General features: G+C 43.2%; 1 protein-coding gene across 5 annotated transcripts in view; it reads left to right on the top strand.

The window, feature by feature from the left end:
* Positions 1 to 15,939, top strand: part of GRAMD1B (GRAM domain containing 1B) — a 207,864-nt gene that overhangs the window by 25,801 nt on the left and 166,124 nt on the right. For 2 of the 5 annotated variants that reach the window (XM_075839276.1, XM_075839271.1), the window contains exons 3-5: positions 9,394 to 9,545; positions 12,726 to 12,922; positions 13,203 to 13,756. In XM_075839276.1, coding sequence (XP_075695391.1) covers positions 13,395 to 13,756 — 362 coding nt within the window. In that variant the 5' untranslated portion in view covers positions 9,394 to 9,545; positions 12,726 to 12,922; positions 13,203 to 13,394. Of the gene's footprint in view, positions 1 to 9,393; positions 9,546 to 9,682; positions 9,906 to 12,704; positions 12,923 to 13,202; positions 13,757 to 15,939 lie in introns of all 5 variants that reach the window. The other 3 variants (XM_075839272.1, XM_075839273.1, XM_075839275.1) reach the window with 3 other exon arrangements.

Genomic DNA, 15,939 nt, shown 5'->3' with positions numbered 1-15,939 from the left:
GTTTTTACTGCTGTTGAGCGAATCACGCGTGTTACACGGATGTGCTTCCGTGTGCTGCGCGTGATTTTCACGTACCCATTGACTTCAATGGGTGCGTGATGCGCGAAAAACGCACAAATATAGGACATGAAGTGAGTTTTACGCAGCGGACACACTGCTTGAAAATCACGGACTGTCTGAACGGCCCCATTCACTAACATAGGTCCGTGCGAGGCGCGTGAAAATCACGCCCGTTGCACCGACTTATTATACGTTCGTCTGAATAAGCCCTAATACAGTCCATAAATGATAAGCAGATAAAACACTCAGATCCGCAGGATGTCAATTGTATTTGTGTAATCGCTGCTTATTTTGCTGCTGGTTTTCCCCATTGAATTCAATCGGAGGTAAAACCGCAACAAATAGCAGATGATTCGATTTTTGCGGCGGAAAACTTGCGACTCCACCACAAAGATCTCAACACTTAGATTTTTTTTTTTTTAATATTCTTACCCAGAATTCTGTGCTTCTTCATCAATGGCCGGCCTTCTGGGATGACGTTTCATCCCATGTGACTGCTGCAACCAATCACAGGCTGCAGTGGTCACATGGGATGAAAAGTCGTCCCAGAAGGCCGGGCTGCAGGATGGCAGAGGGACGTATCGCTATGTCTATAGGTAAGTATGAAACGTTTTTTTATGTGCAGTTTTCCACAGTGGACATTCTGGACGAAAAAAACACCACAAGTTGCGGGGTTTTTTTTGGGCCGGAATTCCCTGCAGCGTCCAGGGTGGATACGCGGTGTGCTTTTACACAGCGTTACAGCCTTTGTGACAATACCCTTAGACGTAGCAGAAATGCTGCAGATTTGCGCACGGGAAATCAGCAGCGGATTAGTGTCATATACAGCAAATATCCTCCACATGCTATGGAATTTTTGCGTATGCCATTTTGACTTGCGGTGCAGATTTTCAAATCTATCAACAAAATTTAGCTCACATGACATCCGTAGGGGGGCTGGGCACAATGAACACCAATATTACGATGCCCACCCCTTTTTTTTTGTCCAATGACGGCAGAAACTCTGCAATAATCTATACCAAATGAAGAAAAGGAGCACTGATCTACCAAAATATACACAAAATATAAAAAGTTTATTGTAATGACATGAAGATTAAAATAAATTAACAAACACATAAAGAGGCAATTAAAGCATAATACCAAAAACGACAGCAGGTGTATGTGGAAGGGCATGAGTGGGAATCACGAACATCGTTACATAATTTGCATCAGGCACCGTGATAAAGAAGGTAAAGATTCCTCACTGAAAAGGTCAATCTATCTCCCACTAAAATGTGGCATAATGCCATAAATACAAACAATGGTAATGCATATGAACTTCAGGAGGATGATCCGGGCTCTCAACACCATGATCCGGGCTCTCAACGCCATGATCCGAGCTCTCAACACCACGATCCGGGCTCTCAACACCACGCCGTGCCCCAACGCGCGTTCCACGTATCGCTTCCAACTAAGAGACCTGTGTTTTTTATATTCAAATCTCTATCCCATATGATTTTCAAATCTGCGGCGTGTCAATTTCTACTGCGGCTTTTCTCTGTGGATTTTACCCCTTTCAAAGTAGAAGCTTCCAGATGCGGCTGTTGCTGCGAATTTGCCACGTATTTGCACCTAAATCCTCAGGCGGGTTTGACGTAGAGTTTTCCTTCACGTGAGGACCTGGTTTTACAGATCAGGCATACTCCAAATGAAGTTCCAATAAAGTTGATGAATGTCTTCTACACACCCAACCCCTACATCTCCATCCTGCACCATGTTTTGGTGTTTGCACAAGTGAATTGACCTACGTTTTATACGGAAATCCTGGATAGACTCCATCTTTGTTTTGTCAGCATCACAAGAATGAATCTAAGCTGATGTGGAAGGGCAGTCCCTGCTGGACCCTGCATTGTACAAGCTCTTAGTATATAACATTTAGGTCCGAGTAATGCAGTGAAATACTTCTTTAAATCCATGATCAGTAAGAATCTCGATAATTAGATCAGAGAAGTGTTACCATTGTACTCTCTATGAGACTGTCAGATAAATAGACGTTCCTGTGCGGTGATTCTGCGGCTCTTGTACATCCGTGTCCTCCTTATCTCCACAGCACTGAAAGGGAAGCAGATGTTTCTGTACGCTGGAACATTTAATGGCGCTGCGATGCTTGTAATTAAGGATGTGGTGAGGGTTTTTTGTTTTGTTTTTTAGCGATCAAGTATTCCATTTTTTTGTGGAAGTGAAAAGTCTTTGGTTTTTAACAGCAAATCAAATGTTCCCATCAGAACTGAATAGATCCCAGGATCAAGGTAACCAAAAAGTTAGCTGCAAATTGATTTAGTTTGGGAATGCTGAATTAGGGTATGTTCACACGTAGAGTCAAAAACGTCTCAAAATACAGAGCTGTTTTCAAGGGAAAACAGCCCCTGATTTTCAGACGTTTTTTGAGCAACTCACGTTTTTCGCGGCGTTTTCGCTGCGTTTTTTACGGCTGTTTTTGGAGCTGTTTTCATTGGAATCTATGAGAAAACGGCTCCAAAAACGTCCCAAGAAGAGTCCTGCACTTCTTTTGACGAGGCTGTAATTTTACGAGCCGTCCTTTGACAGCGACGCGTAAAATGACAGGTCGTCGGCACAGAACATCGTAAAGCCCATTGAAAGTAATGGGCAGATGTTTGCCGACGTATTGGAGCCGTTTTTTCAGACGTAATTCGAGGCATAAAACTCCTCCAATACGTCTGAAAATAGGTTGTGTGAACCCAGCCTTACTGACAATGCTGCCTGTCCTCTTACTAAAGCCTACTATACAAGCGAACAAAGCAATGATTCAACGTTTTCTAATATTGGAATGATATCTCAAATGATGGAACTAATTGTAGAAAATTCTTCCTACTTATCTACAAATATCTGACCAGTCCGTGTCGTTCCTATCATAGAGACAAGCGATTTACCAGCGTTTTTTTTTTTTTTTTTTTTTTTTTATTTCTGTGTGACATGAATTAAAGGGGTTTTCCCATCAGAGACATTTATATCCTCAGGATATGTCATAAATGTCAGATGCGGGTCCCACCACTCGGACACGCACCTATCTCTAGATCGGGGCCCATTAAACCCAGTTCTACTTTTTTCTGCTCCCTCTGCCTCTTCGGCCCCTTCCTGACTATATGGTCGGGAGTTACGAACACCGCGTAGCTCGCTGAGCTACGCTGTTTCCATAACTCCCAGAGTAGTGAATGGCCATTATGGAACCAGCGTAGCCTGCGAGCTATGTTTCCCTAACTACTATTCAGTTTTATGGGACTTACGGAAACAGCGTAGCTCAGCGAGCTACGCTGTTTGCGAATTCATTGGCGGAATTCACATGGTTCTGCTGCAACACAGAGCGGCAGAACGGGGTTTAGGGGGCCCCCTTCTAGAGAGAGGTGTGAGTCCCAGAGGTGTGACCCACATCTATCTGACATTTATGACCTATTCTGTGGAAATGCTATAAATGTCTCTCATGGGGAAAACCCCTTTAAGAGCTATGCACCTGTCAGGAGCAATTTTGAAGAGATATTCAAGCTGCTCAATTCATTCTTGTGTCATGGACAGCGATTCATCACAGCTATATCCCAACTAATTTTTTTTTAGTGAGATAAATAGCCCCAGCCTAATGTATTCCTATGGACGCCTAGACTTTGCTGGAGCAATTTATCGCCAGATTTCTGCATTTATTGCTCGCCATTTCACAGCGATTTATCTTGAGCGACAAATCGCTCCAGCAGAATCTTGACACAGAAGGAGGTTGCGTACGGCAGCGCAACACAAGTACATGAGTAGTAGGAGCCTAGGACCGTCCTGGTTACTATGGTAAAGAGTCTGCAGGACTTGGAAGTTGCAACATATAGGGCTTGTCCACACGTAACAGAATTGCTGCAGAAAATTTCTGCAGCACTTCCGTTAAAACTAGCAAACATTCCGCTGCGGGAAAACCACGCCGTTTCCTGCGTTTTTTACGGCAGAAAATGGTGCATATTTTGCTCCATTCTTCTCAATGCTGGGAGATGGTGACGTCACCTCCGAAAATCGCCGCAATTCAGTCCAGTTTCCACAGCAGGAATTGACGCACCGCAGGTGAATTTATGGAAGGGAATATTACACCGCGTGTGGATGAGATTTATTAAATCTCACCCACTTTGCTGCTACCGGATTCTGCTGTGTATTTTATGTCCGCAATTCTGGGCGGAAAATACGCAGCAATTCCGCTACGTGTGGACAAGCCCATAGACTTGCTGTGTCACAGGCTTGTAACAGAGATTTCCATGTTGTCCCTGCTTGTAACGATACATTTTTTTAAAAAATCGCCTACGATTCACTTGCAAGTACAGCGTGCCCCAGAACTTGCTCAGTTTTCATCTACAACTTATGAGAAATGGCTTGTAAATCTGAAGAGTCCTGACGCTGAATCAATGGGGACATCTGATAAGAAATAGGCAGCAGATTGTAATTATGTGGTAGTATTAGGATGTAAACTGATGGACAGTGAGCCCTCCAGACCCTTCACTTATCACAAAGTAGCAAGACTCCATAAAATTGATTCCTAATTTCTGTAAAATGACAGAATTTTATTGTGAATTGAAAAGTCAAGCTACTTTTCTCCCTATAGAGTATAAAGGGAAAATCACATGTAGGAAAGTAGCACAAATAAGATGGCATGATATTACTGGGTGCAACTTATGCCTCATTATTGATTGTGAATTGAAGTAAAATCTCAGTGCAACTTCAATGATTCCCTATGGGTAAACAAAAGTCGCAAGCAACTTTGAAGTTATCACAGCAGTGACAAGTCATAGATTTCGCAATAGTCACAAAATTGCTTTCTACTTTTTACCCATAGAGAATAAAGTTCTAGTTTTCAATAGTTTTTTATGAAACAGTTTTGTAAAATAGTAATAACACAGACTCGCAGAGTCTCAGCTTTTGCATATCAATAATACAATCGAACAGAGTATTAGACCAACATGGCCTGCATTGAAACTCCCATTACATGTCTGTCATGAGGTCAGAACTCTTTCAAAATATAGAGCATATAAATGTATTCATTGCTAACATAGGTAACTACCCTTGACATCACATTGCTTTAGAATACCATGACGTGGCCTCTATGGGAGAGAGAAAAGAAAAAACACACAATAACCAAAAGAAAGATGGGGGGGGGGGAAGGTGTAGGGTAGAAGGGTATCGTAACCATCTCTATGTATTCACGAAAGTGTGCGATTCCTCCATGGGTCCCAAATGGCATCAAATTTGTCTAATGTACCAGCCAGTAGATGTGTTAGGCGGTCATTGACCATTATCCATGAGATCTTAGCGATCAACATATCCATAGACAATGTAGATGATCGCCAAGCCCTAGCAATAGTTATTTTAGCTGCCAGAAACACATATCGGACAAATTTACGTGTGGGGGCCCGAACCTCCGGGATAGGACCACACAGCAGTGCCGTAATTACATCATTGGGGGGTTTGACTTGGATCATTGTTTTAATAAGCTGGTATAGAATAATTAGAATTGGACATGTGCAGGATGCTCTCCGGGCGTCGTACGGTTGCCACAGCAAATGTACCACCCAACGTGCTGGAGCGTCCATCCACGCTCCGTGTTAGTTCGGGCGTGAGAGCACAACTGGAGGGACATATGAAAACCTTTGCATACTAAAACATTTTTCTATTCTGGTTTTATTCCAAATTTTATTTTTGTTTTAGTACCGCAGCTTTTATGGAACTACTATACATATAATCTGCATAACGCTGCAACTGGACCGCCGGCTCGGCTGACATCGGCTACTGTGTGCCTCTAAAAGTCCATTGACATGTTGAGGTGCGGCTAAAACCACATCCCAAAACTACGTGTGGTTTTACCGGAGTTTGATGCGTTATTCAATTCAGTTGCAGTAAAAAAATAACTGCATCGAAAAATGCATCAAATTGTGTTAAAAATTCATTTTTTTCCCCAATGCGGTTCTAATCGCACCGCAACGTGTAAATGGACCCTTACACACAGGGTAACCCTAATGTTGATCACGTCTAAGCTGACGATTTCGGCTTACCGCGACCTTATGCAACTTCTATGTATACTGGATACATAGAAGCTGCAGCACTAAAAATAAATAACATTGTTTTAAAAACTATAATAGACATGTTTAGTATGCCAAAACACACATATTACATAAGAAAAAAACCTGCTTTTCATAGCCTGTGTGTCCTCAGCCTAAGGGCTTATTCAGACGAACGGGATATACGTCCGTGCAACGCGCGTGATTTTCACGCGCGTCGCACGGACCTATATTAGTCTATGGGGCCTTGCAGACAGTTGCGTGATTTTTACGCTGCGTGAGTCCGCTGCGAAAAACTCACGACATATCCGTTCATTTGAGCGTATTTCGCGCATCACGCACCCATCGAAGTCAATGGGTGCGTGAAAATCACGTGCACCACACGGAAACACTTCCGTGATTCACGCAACAGCTTTGAAAAGGATGAATGAAAACAGAAAAACACCACGTGCTTTTCTGTTTACAAACATCCAAACAGAGTGTCATAATGATGGCGGCTGCGCGAAAATCACTCAGCCGCACATCCTATGTGATGACACACGGAACTGTTAAGTGCCTTTTGCGCACGCTTGTGTAAATCCCCCCTAAGACTTCGTGCACATGGCTATTTAAGTCTTTTTGTTTTGGTGCATTATTTTTATTTATTTTTTTATATGATTTTATAAATGCAGCAAGAATGTTGCAACAAAAAGTTCCATAAAACCTCCAAGTTGTGCAGAGCTGTAATAGAGCACCCATACGTTTCTATATGGAGGTTTTTTCGGTTAAACTTCCTATGAATCAGATCTGCCACGTCAAAGTCTTGTGGCATGTTCCATTAAACGCTGTATTAAGGCGCGATTCTCCCCTAGAAGCATTGCCTCTAGGATACAGATGTATTTGTATTTACTACAAAATAGCGTCATATCTGCTGTACGACATATTTACTAACAATTTGCACCATGAATCTTCGCGTGACTTACCACTTGACCAGGATCCATGCAGTTATGAAATGACATTTTTCGCAAATGAGAAAAAATTGTAGCATCTCCTTCACACAGACACGGTACATAACTCTAAACCGTGTAAAATGAATGGGCGTGATTGATGTTATGAAAAATTTATCAAAGGAGGCACATGCTGTCATAAATTTGTCGCAGCATATGTCAATTAAGTGGCTGAGCTTTAAATTGGACGTTGGTTAAAAATGACGCCACTTTCAATACATGTGGACTTACATCTCTGACAGTGGCACACCAAGTCCTATGCACAATGGAGCCACAGGGGACTGACTCTGTGTGTCCCTGTACCACCTCCTGCACATGGCAGAGCCGGGTGCACACGCCTGTATGTCAGCACACTAGGAGTCAGTCCGTACTGCAATGAGATGCAATGCTTCTAGTGAAGAATACTTCCATAGTGCAGCATCCGATTGAGCAAGATTCCGTATAAAATTGGAGGCGCGCAAAGGTTCAGTAGATTAGTGTCCCCAAAAACTTCTGAGGGGAAATGTATTAGGCCCCATGCACAGGACCGTAGATTTCGTCCATAATTACGGTCCCATTCATTTCAATGGTTGGCGGGCACCTTCCCGTATATTCATGGGAAGGTGTCCATGCCGAAGAAAGGCTCCGCAAAAGATAGGACTTATTTTTTTACGGACCGTGCTCCTATACATTATATGGGAGAACGGCCCACAAATGCGGGTGGCTGTTCGCGGCCGGCTGTGCCCGTAATCACGGTTCATGATTATGGACACGGTTGAGTGCATGGCGTCTTAGGGTCCAATACAACTCAGATTGCGCCAAACGCATGAGGCCAAGTCCAAGCCTTTAAACAATAAGGGAGATTTACTAGTCAAAATAAGTAAGAATCCCGGCACAAATTGCACCAAATATTGGTTGTACATGGTGTGTGGCAAATTTGTGTTTTAGCCACACTATTTAGAAGTGTGTAGAAAAAGGGTTGTGGCTAAGAGTCCTTAAATGTGCCGGATTTATTAACGATATGCACAACATTTTTTTGCCGCAAGGTACCCCGGCCAAGAAGTTGTGTAAGGAAAAGTGCCTTAACATGTTTAGCATCATGTGCCAAATTTACCATACAAGTGTGCCACTGTGATAAATCGAGTGGTTCTTGCCTGGTCTGGTCTTATCCTGTCTAATTATTGATCACTCTCAATCTGCTTGTTATTTTTTATCATCTCATGGGAAATGTTGATTATAATTAATACAATTTCCGCAGTGCAAGGGCTTGTCCACACGAAACGGAATTGCTGCTGAAAATTTCTGCAGCAATTCCGCAGAAACTAGCAGAAATTCAGCTGCGGAAAAACCGCACCATTTCCTGCGTTTTTACTGCAGAAAATGGTGTGTTTTTTGCGGTGTATTTCTCAATGCTGGGATATGGTGACGTCTCCTCCAAAAAACACAGCAATTCAGTCCACTTTCCGCAGCAGGAATTGACCTGCTGCGGTACGAAAAATACGCAGGTGAATTTCTGCTCGGAAATTTTACGGAGCGTGTGGATGAGTTTTGTTAAATCTCACCCACTTTGCTGCTACCGGATTCTGCTGTGTATTTTATGTCTGCAATTCTGGGCGGAAAATACGCAGCAATTCCGCTACGTGTGGACAAGCCCATAGACTTCCTGTGTCACAGGCTTGTAACAGAGATTTCCATGTTGTCCCTGCTTGTTGCGATACATTTTTTTTAAAAATCACCTACGATTCACTTGCAAGTACAGCGTGCCCCAGAACTTGCTCAGTTTTCATCTACAACGTATAAGAAATTGTTATGTGTCCGTTGTGTGGATAAGCCCTAACCAGGAAAATAAATAGTAGCAGGTTCCAGCAGCGATAATATCTTCATATCTATATAATCATTAGTTGCTATGGGCAGCGTGACCTTTTACCTCTGCAGAAATTTTTACACTTTTCTAATTACCGGTAATTATGCAATATACACTTTAAAGTAATATAATTGAAAGAAATGCATTTTTTTATTTATTTTATCTAATTCTTGAAATATAATGTGTGGAATGGCAAAAAACTATAAAGTGTAATAAAAGCAGAATGTTGTATAAATGTAATAGAGGAGATCTGTGCTGTATACTGTATATGGTCAGCCCCAGAATAGACCTAGGAAGCTGCGCTCTGGTGTGAACTCGGTGGCGCAGGTTACTCAGAATGAAGTGTTTCTATGGAGACCGCTTTCTTTGCGTTTCATTTCAAAATTTCAGCACCAATGAACATTATTATTTTTTTTTTCTTATTGCTCAGCCCCGGAATGCGAGTGCTTGAGTTCGAGAGTCCACTCTTGGGATTGGACACCGAAAAGTACAGGTAATGAAGTCCTCACCTTCACCTGTAACCGAGAGCGTGCACCTGTGTAAGACCAAGACTGAGAAGAGCCCGGCTGCAGGCAGAGACAGGTGAGCAGATGACCAATACATAACATGAGCTCCTGTGAGCGGAACATCAAGTGATGTGTCTTGTTTACACCAGTCATATTAATAGGAAGAAAAAAAAATTAGGTCATTCAGCTTTAAGACAAGTTCATTAATTTTAGGCAAGATTTATTCCTCTTGTGCCTGAGCTGGAAGATTCATGGATCATGTTGCAGATGAAAGGCGGCTGTGTATTCAGCAGCAAAGCAGAAATAATAAAAAAAAACGTTCTGATGGATAGAGATGAAAAAAATGTCAAAATCGCAATGGAAAGGAGTGGCATAACGCTGGCGCTACATCAGAGCAGTCACCGCGGCGGAATGAATAGGCTTGATGTGCTTTTAGGTATATGGTTCTTTTGTTCTGAGATTTTCTCTCTATTTGATCCGTATTATTTATTTTCCTTTGCTTATATAGCACTATCCTATAACAGTGCTGTACACAGATTGTAATAACTCTCCTCATCCCTGTGAACAATCCACACATAATTCCGTGGAAAGTAAGGGTATGTTCACACGCCCTATTTACGGACGTAATTAGGGCCTTTTACGCCTCGAATTACGTCCGAAAATACGGCTCCAAACCGCCGGCAAACCTCTGCCCATTGAAATCAATGGGGTTACGATGTTCTGTGCACACAGGCTTTTTTTTACGCGCCGCGGTCAATAGACGGCGCGTAAAAAGACGCCCGCATCAAAGAAGTGCATGTCACTTCTTGAGACGTAATTGGAGACGTTTTTCATTGACTCCATTGAAAAACCGCTCCAATTACGTTCGTAATTGACGCCGCGAAAAACGCGAGTACGAGCAATTATGTCTGAAATTCAGGAGCTGTTTTCGCCTGAAAACAGCTCCGTAATTTCAGGCATGTTGGACGCTGCCGTGTGAACATACCCTTACAGATATTCCGCTGCGGAAAAACAGCACCATTTCCGGCATTTTTTACTGCAGAAAATGGTGCGTAATTTGCGGCGTTTTTCTCAATGCTGGGAGATAGAGCGATCTCCTCTGAAAAACGCAGCAGTTCAGTCACTTTCCGCAGCAGGAATTGACATGCAGCGTTACGAAAAACACGCACCGCAGGTTAATTTTAGGCCGAAATTTTTACACAGCGTGTGGATGGGATTAATTAAATCTCACCCACTTTGCTGCTACTGTATTGCGAATCGTATTTTACGTCCGCAATTCCGGACGGAAAATATGCAGCAATTCGCTACGTGTGGCCAAGCCCTCACAATCTAAGGGTATGTGCACACACACTAATTACGTCCGTAATTGACGGACGTATTTCGGCCCCAAGTACCGGACCGAACACAGTCCAGGGAGCCGGGCTCCTAGCATCATAGTTATGTACGATGCTAGGAGTCCCTGCCTCGCTGCAGGACAACTGTCCCGTACTGAAAACATGATTACAGTACGGGACAGTTGTCCTGCAGCGAGGCAGAGACTCCTAGCATCGTACATAAGTATGATGCTAGGAGCCCAGCTCCCTGCACTGTGTTCGGTCCGGTACTTGGGGCCGAAATACGTCCGTCAATTACGGACGTAATTAGTGTGTGTGCACATACCCTAAGGGTCCATTCACACGTTGAGGTGTGGTTAGAACAGCATCCAAAAACGAATGCATTTGTACTGCTATTTGGTGCATTTTTCGATGTCGTAGCGGTGAAAAACCCGCAACCAAATCGCGGTAATACCGGATGCAGTATTTTCGATACAAGTCAGATCATGTCTAACTTCACCTCAATCACAACGTGTGAATGGACCCTAAGGGTATGTTCACACAATTGACAAAATACGTCTGAAAATACGGAGCTGAGGGAAAACAGCGTTTTTCGCGGCCATTTTTGGAGCTGTTTTCAATAGTCTGTTAGGAAAAGGCTCCAAAAACGTCCCAAGAAGTGTCCTGCACTTCTTTTGACGAGCTGTCATTTTACGCTCCGTATTTCGACAGCGACACGTAAAATGACAGCTCGTCTGCACAGTACATCGTAAGACCCATTGCAAGCAATGGGCAGATGTTTGCCGACGTATTGGAGCCGTCTTTTCAGGCGTAAATCGAGGCCTAAAAAGTCTCCATTACGTCTGAAAAGAGGTCGTGTGCACATACCCTAATTCTCATTCATTCCATCCTTTATTAGTGTTTTGTTTTGTTTGTATTTTTGTTGTGTTTGTGCTTTTCAAATGACCACATACACGTAGCAGTTTTTAATCTGTTTCACCTGGATGTGGTCCCCGTCCGGGACCTGCTAGGTGTTTGGGCACCTTCATAGTATCTCTCGGATTTATCGTGGTTGTTCGGTACGGATTCTGTACTGAAATTCTACCAATATTACAGGGCACTTTAAAACCCTATCCACATGTAGCAGGAAAAAAATCTGTGCGGAATTCAGGACATGATGTGGATTTTCATATCTGCAGTTTGTCAATTCTTTTTTGCATCTGCCTCAGATTTTACCTTAAATTACTAGTGAATCCGTAGTGGACAATTCTGCAATGTGAGAACTTGACCTTCTGTTTGGACTCTCTCTGCTTTCCATATGTGTGTACGTGTGCTGGTTCTTGCATGTAAGTAGCTTCATAATTCAGCAATTCACTGGTTCACATTCTCTTTAATGGCACGGGTAGATTTACAGGAGTCCATTTCTTGCCACGGTTTCTGCTGTGATTTTCGAAATTGCCATAAAACCGCACCGTGTAAAAAATGCAATAAAAAACAATCAAATACTTTCAATGCACATGCAGCGGCATGTATTTTTTTTTGTCATGTTTGTGCTGCAATTGCAGGCGTGTTTTTCTAATATACCATTCCCAGGTGTAGGAAAATGTTCCTAAGACTATATTTCTATTTCGAGTTAAAATTCACATGTAAATACCTGCAGTATAAATGTATCCTAAATACACACAAACACATTTGTATCAATCAATTTCACATCTAGTCTTTGCCGGGTTTTGCTTGCTGGGCTACTATGTATCACTCAGGTGAATGAGTTGACTATGGGGGAGACCCTGAAGAGGTGACATTACATTATTTCAGGAATAGACGAATAATATTAATGTTTCCAGATGGATTGGCAGAATCACTGCTGGTCTCTATGTGCAGTGTGTGATTTTTTTGCAGCCCCTCACTAGGGGGAGTTATAGTCACGCTTTCCTCTGTATCAGATCCCCTGTGAAGTGATGATATTTGACGCTGAGGTGCTGCCACCAGTCAGGTACAGACCAGGAAGATAGATGCAGGATTTTAATCCCTTGTTCGTTTCCCGCACTCCTTGTACCTCATCTGGCTGTGCTTGACATCGTGAGCGTTGCTGCCGTCCCAGGTTATTGTCTATCCCTGAACGCTCCAGGACAATAGGCAGGTGTGTAAAGTTACTGCTTATCTAAGTTACATCTATTCTGTGGCGAGTTTTCCTGTGTCACAGCGTCTAGCTACAGAGGAGCTAGGGTTACACCGGCAGCTGCTGCTTCTGCATTTGGTATCCGTTCTACAGAGATACAAACTACCCCCCCCCCCTCCTCTCTCATCTCTGTCACCAATTCTATGCCTTTAATATCTGTATCTCCTGCTTCTTTTCTTGCCTGTTCAGTTACGTGCATGGACTCAAACCTTTTTTCTACTTCTTTTTCTCTCGCCTGCAGGATCTCCTGAGGGGTCGGTTATTGCTGAGCTACATGAAAACACGCTTACAGCCAGTTCAGAGGAGCAGACGTGCGATCAGAGGAAGCTCGCAGCTGTGATAAGACGCTTCCTGTCACTCTTATAGTAGTGTTACCCGGAAACTTGTGTGATTGGCTCTCCGGTGCTGGGTCTGTGTGGCTAGGTGCTCAACCATGCTGGCTGCTGAATTAAATGAGACCCTTCGGGTTCCAGAACTTCAGGTCCCTCAAATAAGCGACAACAACTCAGCCACTGGCAACGGCAAAACCCCCAACCAACGCCGCAGGCGGTTTAGAATGAGACGTTCAAAGTCTACGAGAAACCGGGAGAGTGCAGAGAATCTGGACTGCTCTGGAAATTTGGAGTACCTGCAACTCCCATCTATAGAGATCACTCCGTCCAGCGATGAGGACAGTGCCCTGTCTAACACATCCACACCTAGCACCTCTCCAAGGCGACATGGCCTCAGACTGAGAAGTTGGGGGAGTGCGAAGGAGAGCAGTGAATTGGAAGTTTTAGGGAACAGTGGGAGCAGGTAAGTTCTGTAGTAGCTACTTACAATGTCTTCTTATGTGTGCACTGATTCATGTTTTATACATGTGGTTTATGTATATAAGAGTGGGCGCCTCAATACAGTTTACATAGGGGACGGCTGGGCATGATGCCTATTTATAGTCCTCTCGTGTCTTGTTATGAGTACCGTCCAGCTGTACTGTCTTAGCCTTTCTGTGGCTTCCCTGGAGGAGATTACGGGGAAATAACTCTCCTACTGAGGATGCTAATTTAGGTATTTTTGTTTCCATGGCAACAAAGCACCACTATCGCCAGCGTAATCCCATGGAAACACTAGGAAACTTTTTTGCTCTTTGGGGGGGTTTAATGCTGGTCTGTGTGATGGGTAATGCATCAGACAGGGAATGGCAGTGTTCCTGGAGTCATCGGCAATTCCTTTGTATATATATTCGTGTTTTTGTGAATATCCTCGTTTAAAAGAGAGACTATAATAATGGAAATGGAGTTTCCCCATTGCAATTTCCCTTTAAGAGACCTTTACACACTCAATTGTTAAGCTGGAGTATAGACCCTAAAGCCCAAGGTTGACCCCGCCAGATATGCGCCCTCCTATGCAGGGCAGTGGGGCCACTTTATCTACAGCTAGTGGCGCATATTAATATGAGACCAACGCTTCTGCGCTTGGCGCAAGGGATAGAAGGTGGTTTTTGCTCCTCCGTGTTGGAGCGTAACAAAACCTAGGCGCCAGGTAGCGTAGAAATTTGTTACTTGGGCCTAACTTTCAGGGTTGTTTTTTTATCGGCGTCTATGGAAGTACACAATGTCTAGTTACTTAAAGAGGACCTGACACTAGGTCATATAAGAGGAACTGGATTACTGACCTGAGTAGCGCTGTCTCCCTGATTCCAGCACTGTTTTTTGTGGGGGGGGGGGGTTTCCTGGACCCCCCCCCCCCCATTCCAGAGATATGGTCCACTGTTGTGTTGGCACCCTATATGCTAATTTGCACTGGAATCAGGGAGACAGCGCTTTTCAGGTCAGTTCAACTTTTACGACCTAGCGACAGTTCCTCTTTTAAGGTGTACTCTTGGGGTACAATAAAGCACGCATGTCTAATTTTAAAGAGCACTTAGGCCCCGTGCACACGACCGTATTTACGGACCCATTCATTTCTATTAGCCATGGACACCTTTCAGTATTTTTACTGATGGGTGTCCGTGCTGAAAATATTATAGAACCTGTCCTATTCTTGTCAGTAATTACGGCAAGGACTCTCCCATAGAAGCCTATAGGAGCTTCCGTAACTACGGACGGCTACTGATGTGCATCCATAAACCGTCCATATTTACGGAAGCGTTGCTATGCAACATGTTGGTGACATCATTTGCAGCCCCCCTCCTTTTTTTTATTTTACGGATCTATATATACAGATCAAATACGGACCGTATTTACAGATGAAAATACGGTCGTGTACATGGGGCCTAACACTCAGAACTACTTTTTAAGCTCGCACAATCCCATCCTGCATCTGTGCTGATTGTGCCCTGTTCTATTAACCTGCGCTGAATTTTCCTAACCGGAGCTTTAGTCGCTCTATGGTGTCCTCCCTTTGCTTTCCTTACAAACAAGCCTTTCATCAAAGCATCATTGCCAATTGGATTGGTCTTGTTGGTATTTTAAATCAATAAATTTTTTATTGAAAAAATTTTTACAACTTTTTTTCAAACAATAAAGAAAACCATCCTTGGTCCCAGAACATGGACCTGCGTACAATAATACATACATGTGATATGTCATTGAAGGATATACATAATCATAACCAGAAAACAACAACAAAAAAAACGTAAGAACTTTACTATGCCATTTTCAAACCAATGTTAATATTAACTATGTCATATTGCCAGCGATCTTTCTGCACTTAAGTGTAATACTTCGAATTTACCCAAAGCTCCCAATACTGTGAATTCTTCGCATACCCAGAGGGAGATTGTAAAAGCATGGATTCATGATGACATGCAATATTTACCCTGCCTATCACCTCCGATAAAGAAGGGGAGATAGTTGATTTCCATGACTTAGCTATTGCCATTCTAGCAGCAATGAAAACATGGTGTATCAGTACCCGATGCTCCGCCATTATGTCTTCCAAGCCAATGTCTAAAATAGCCAATTCTGGGCAGAACATCATAGGTTCTCCTATCATTT

Source organism: Rhinoderma darwinii, chromosome 10 (genome assembly GCF_050947455.1).
Source record: "Rhinoderma darwinii isolate aRhiDar2 chromosome 10, aRhiDar2.hap1, whole genome shotgun sequence".
Taxonomy (NCBI): Eukaryota; Metazoa; Chordata; class Amphibia; order Anura; family Rhinodermatidae; genus Rhinoderma; species Rhinoderma darwinii.
The sequence above is the reverse complement of the archived record's forward strand: the minus strand, read 5'-3'. Positions and strand labels throughout refer to the sequence as shown.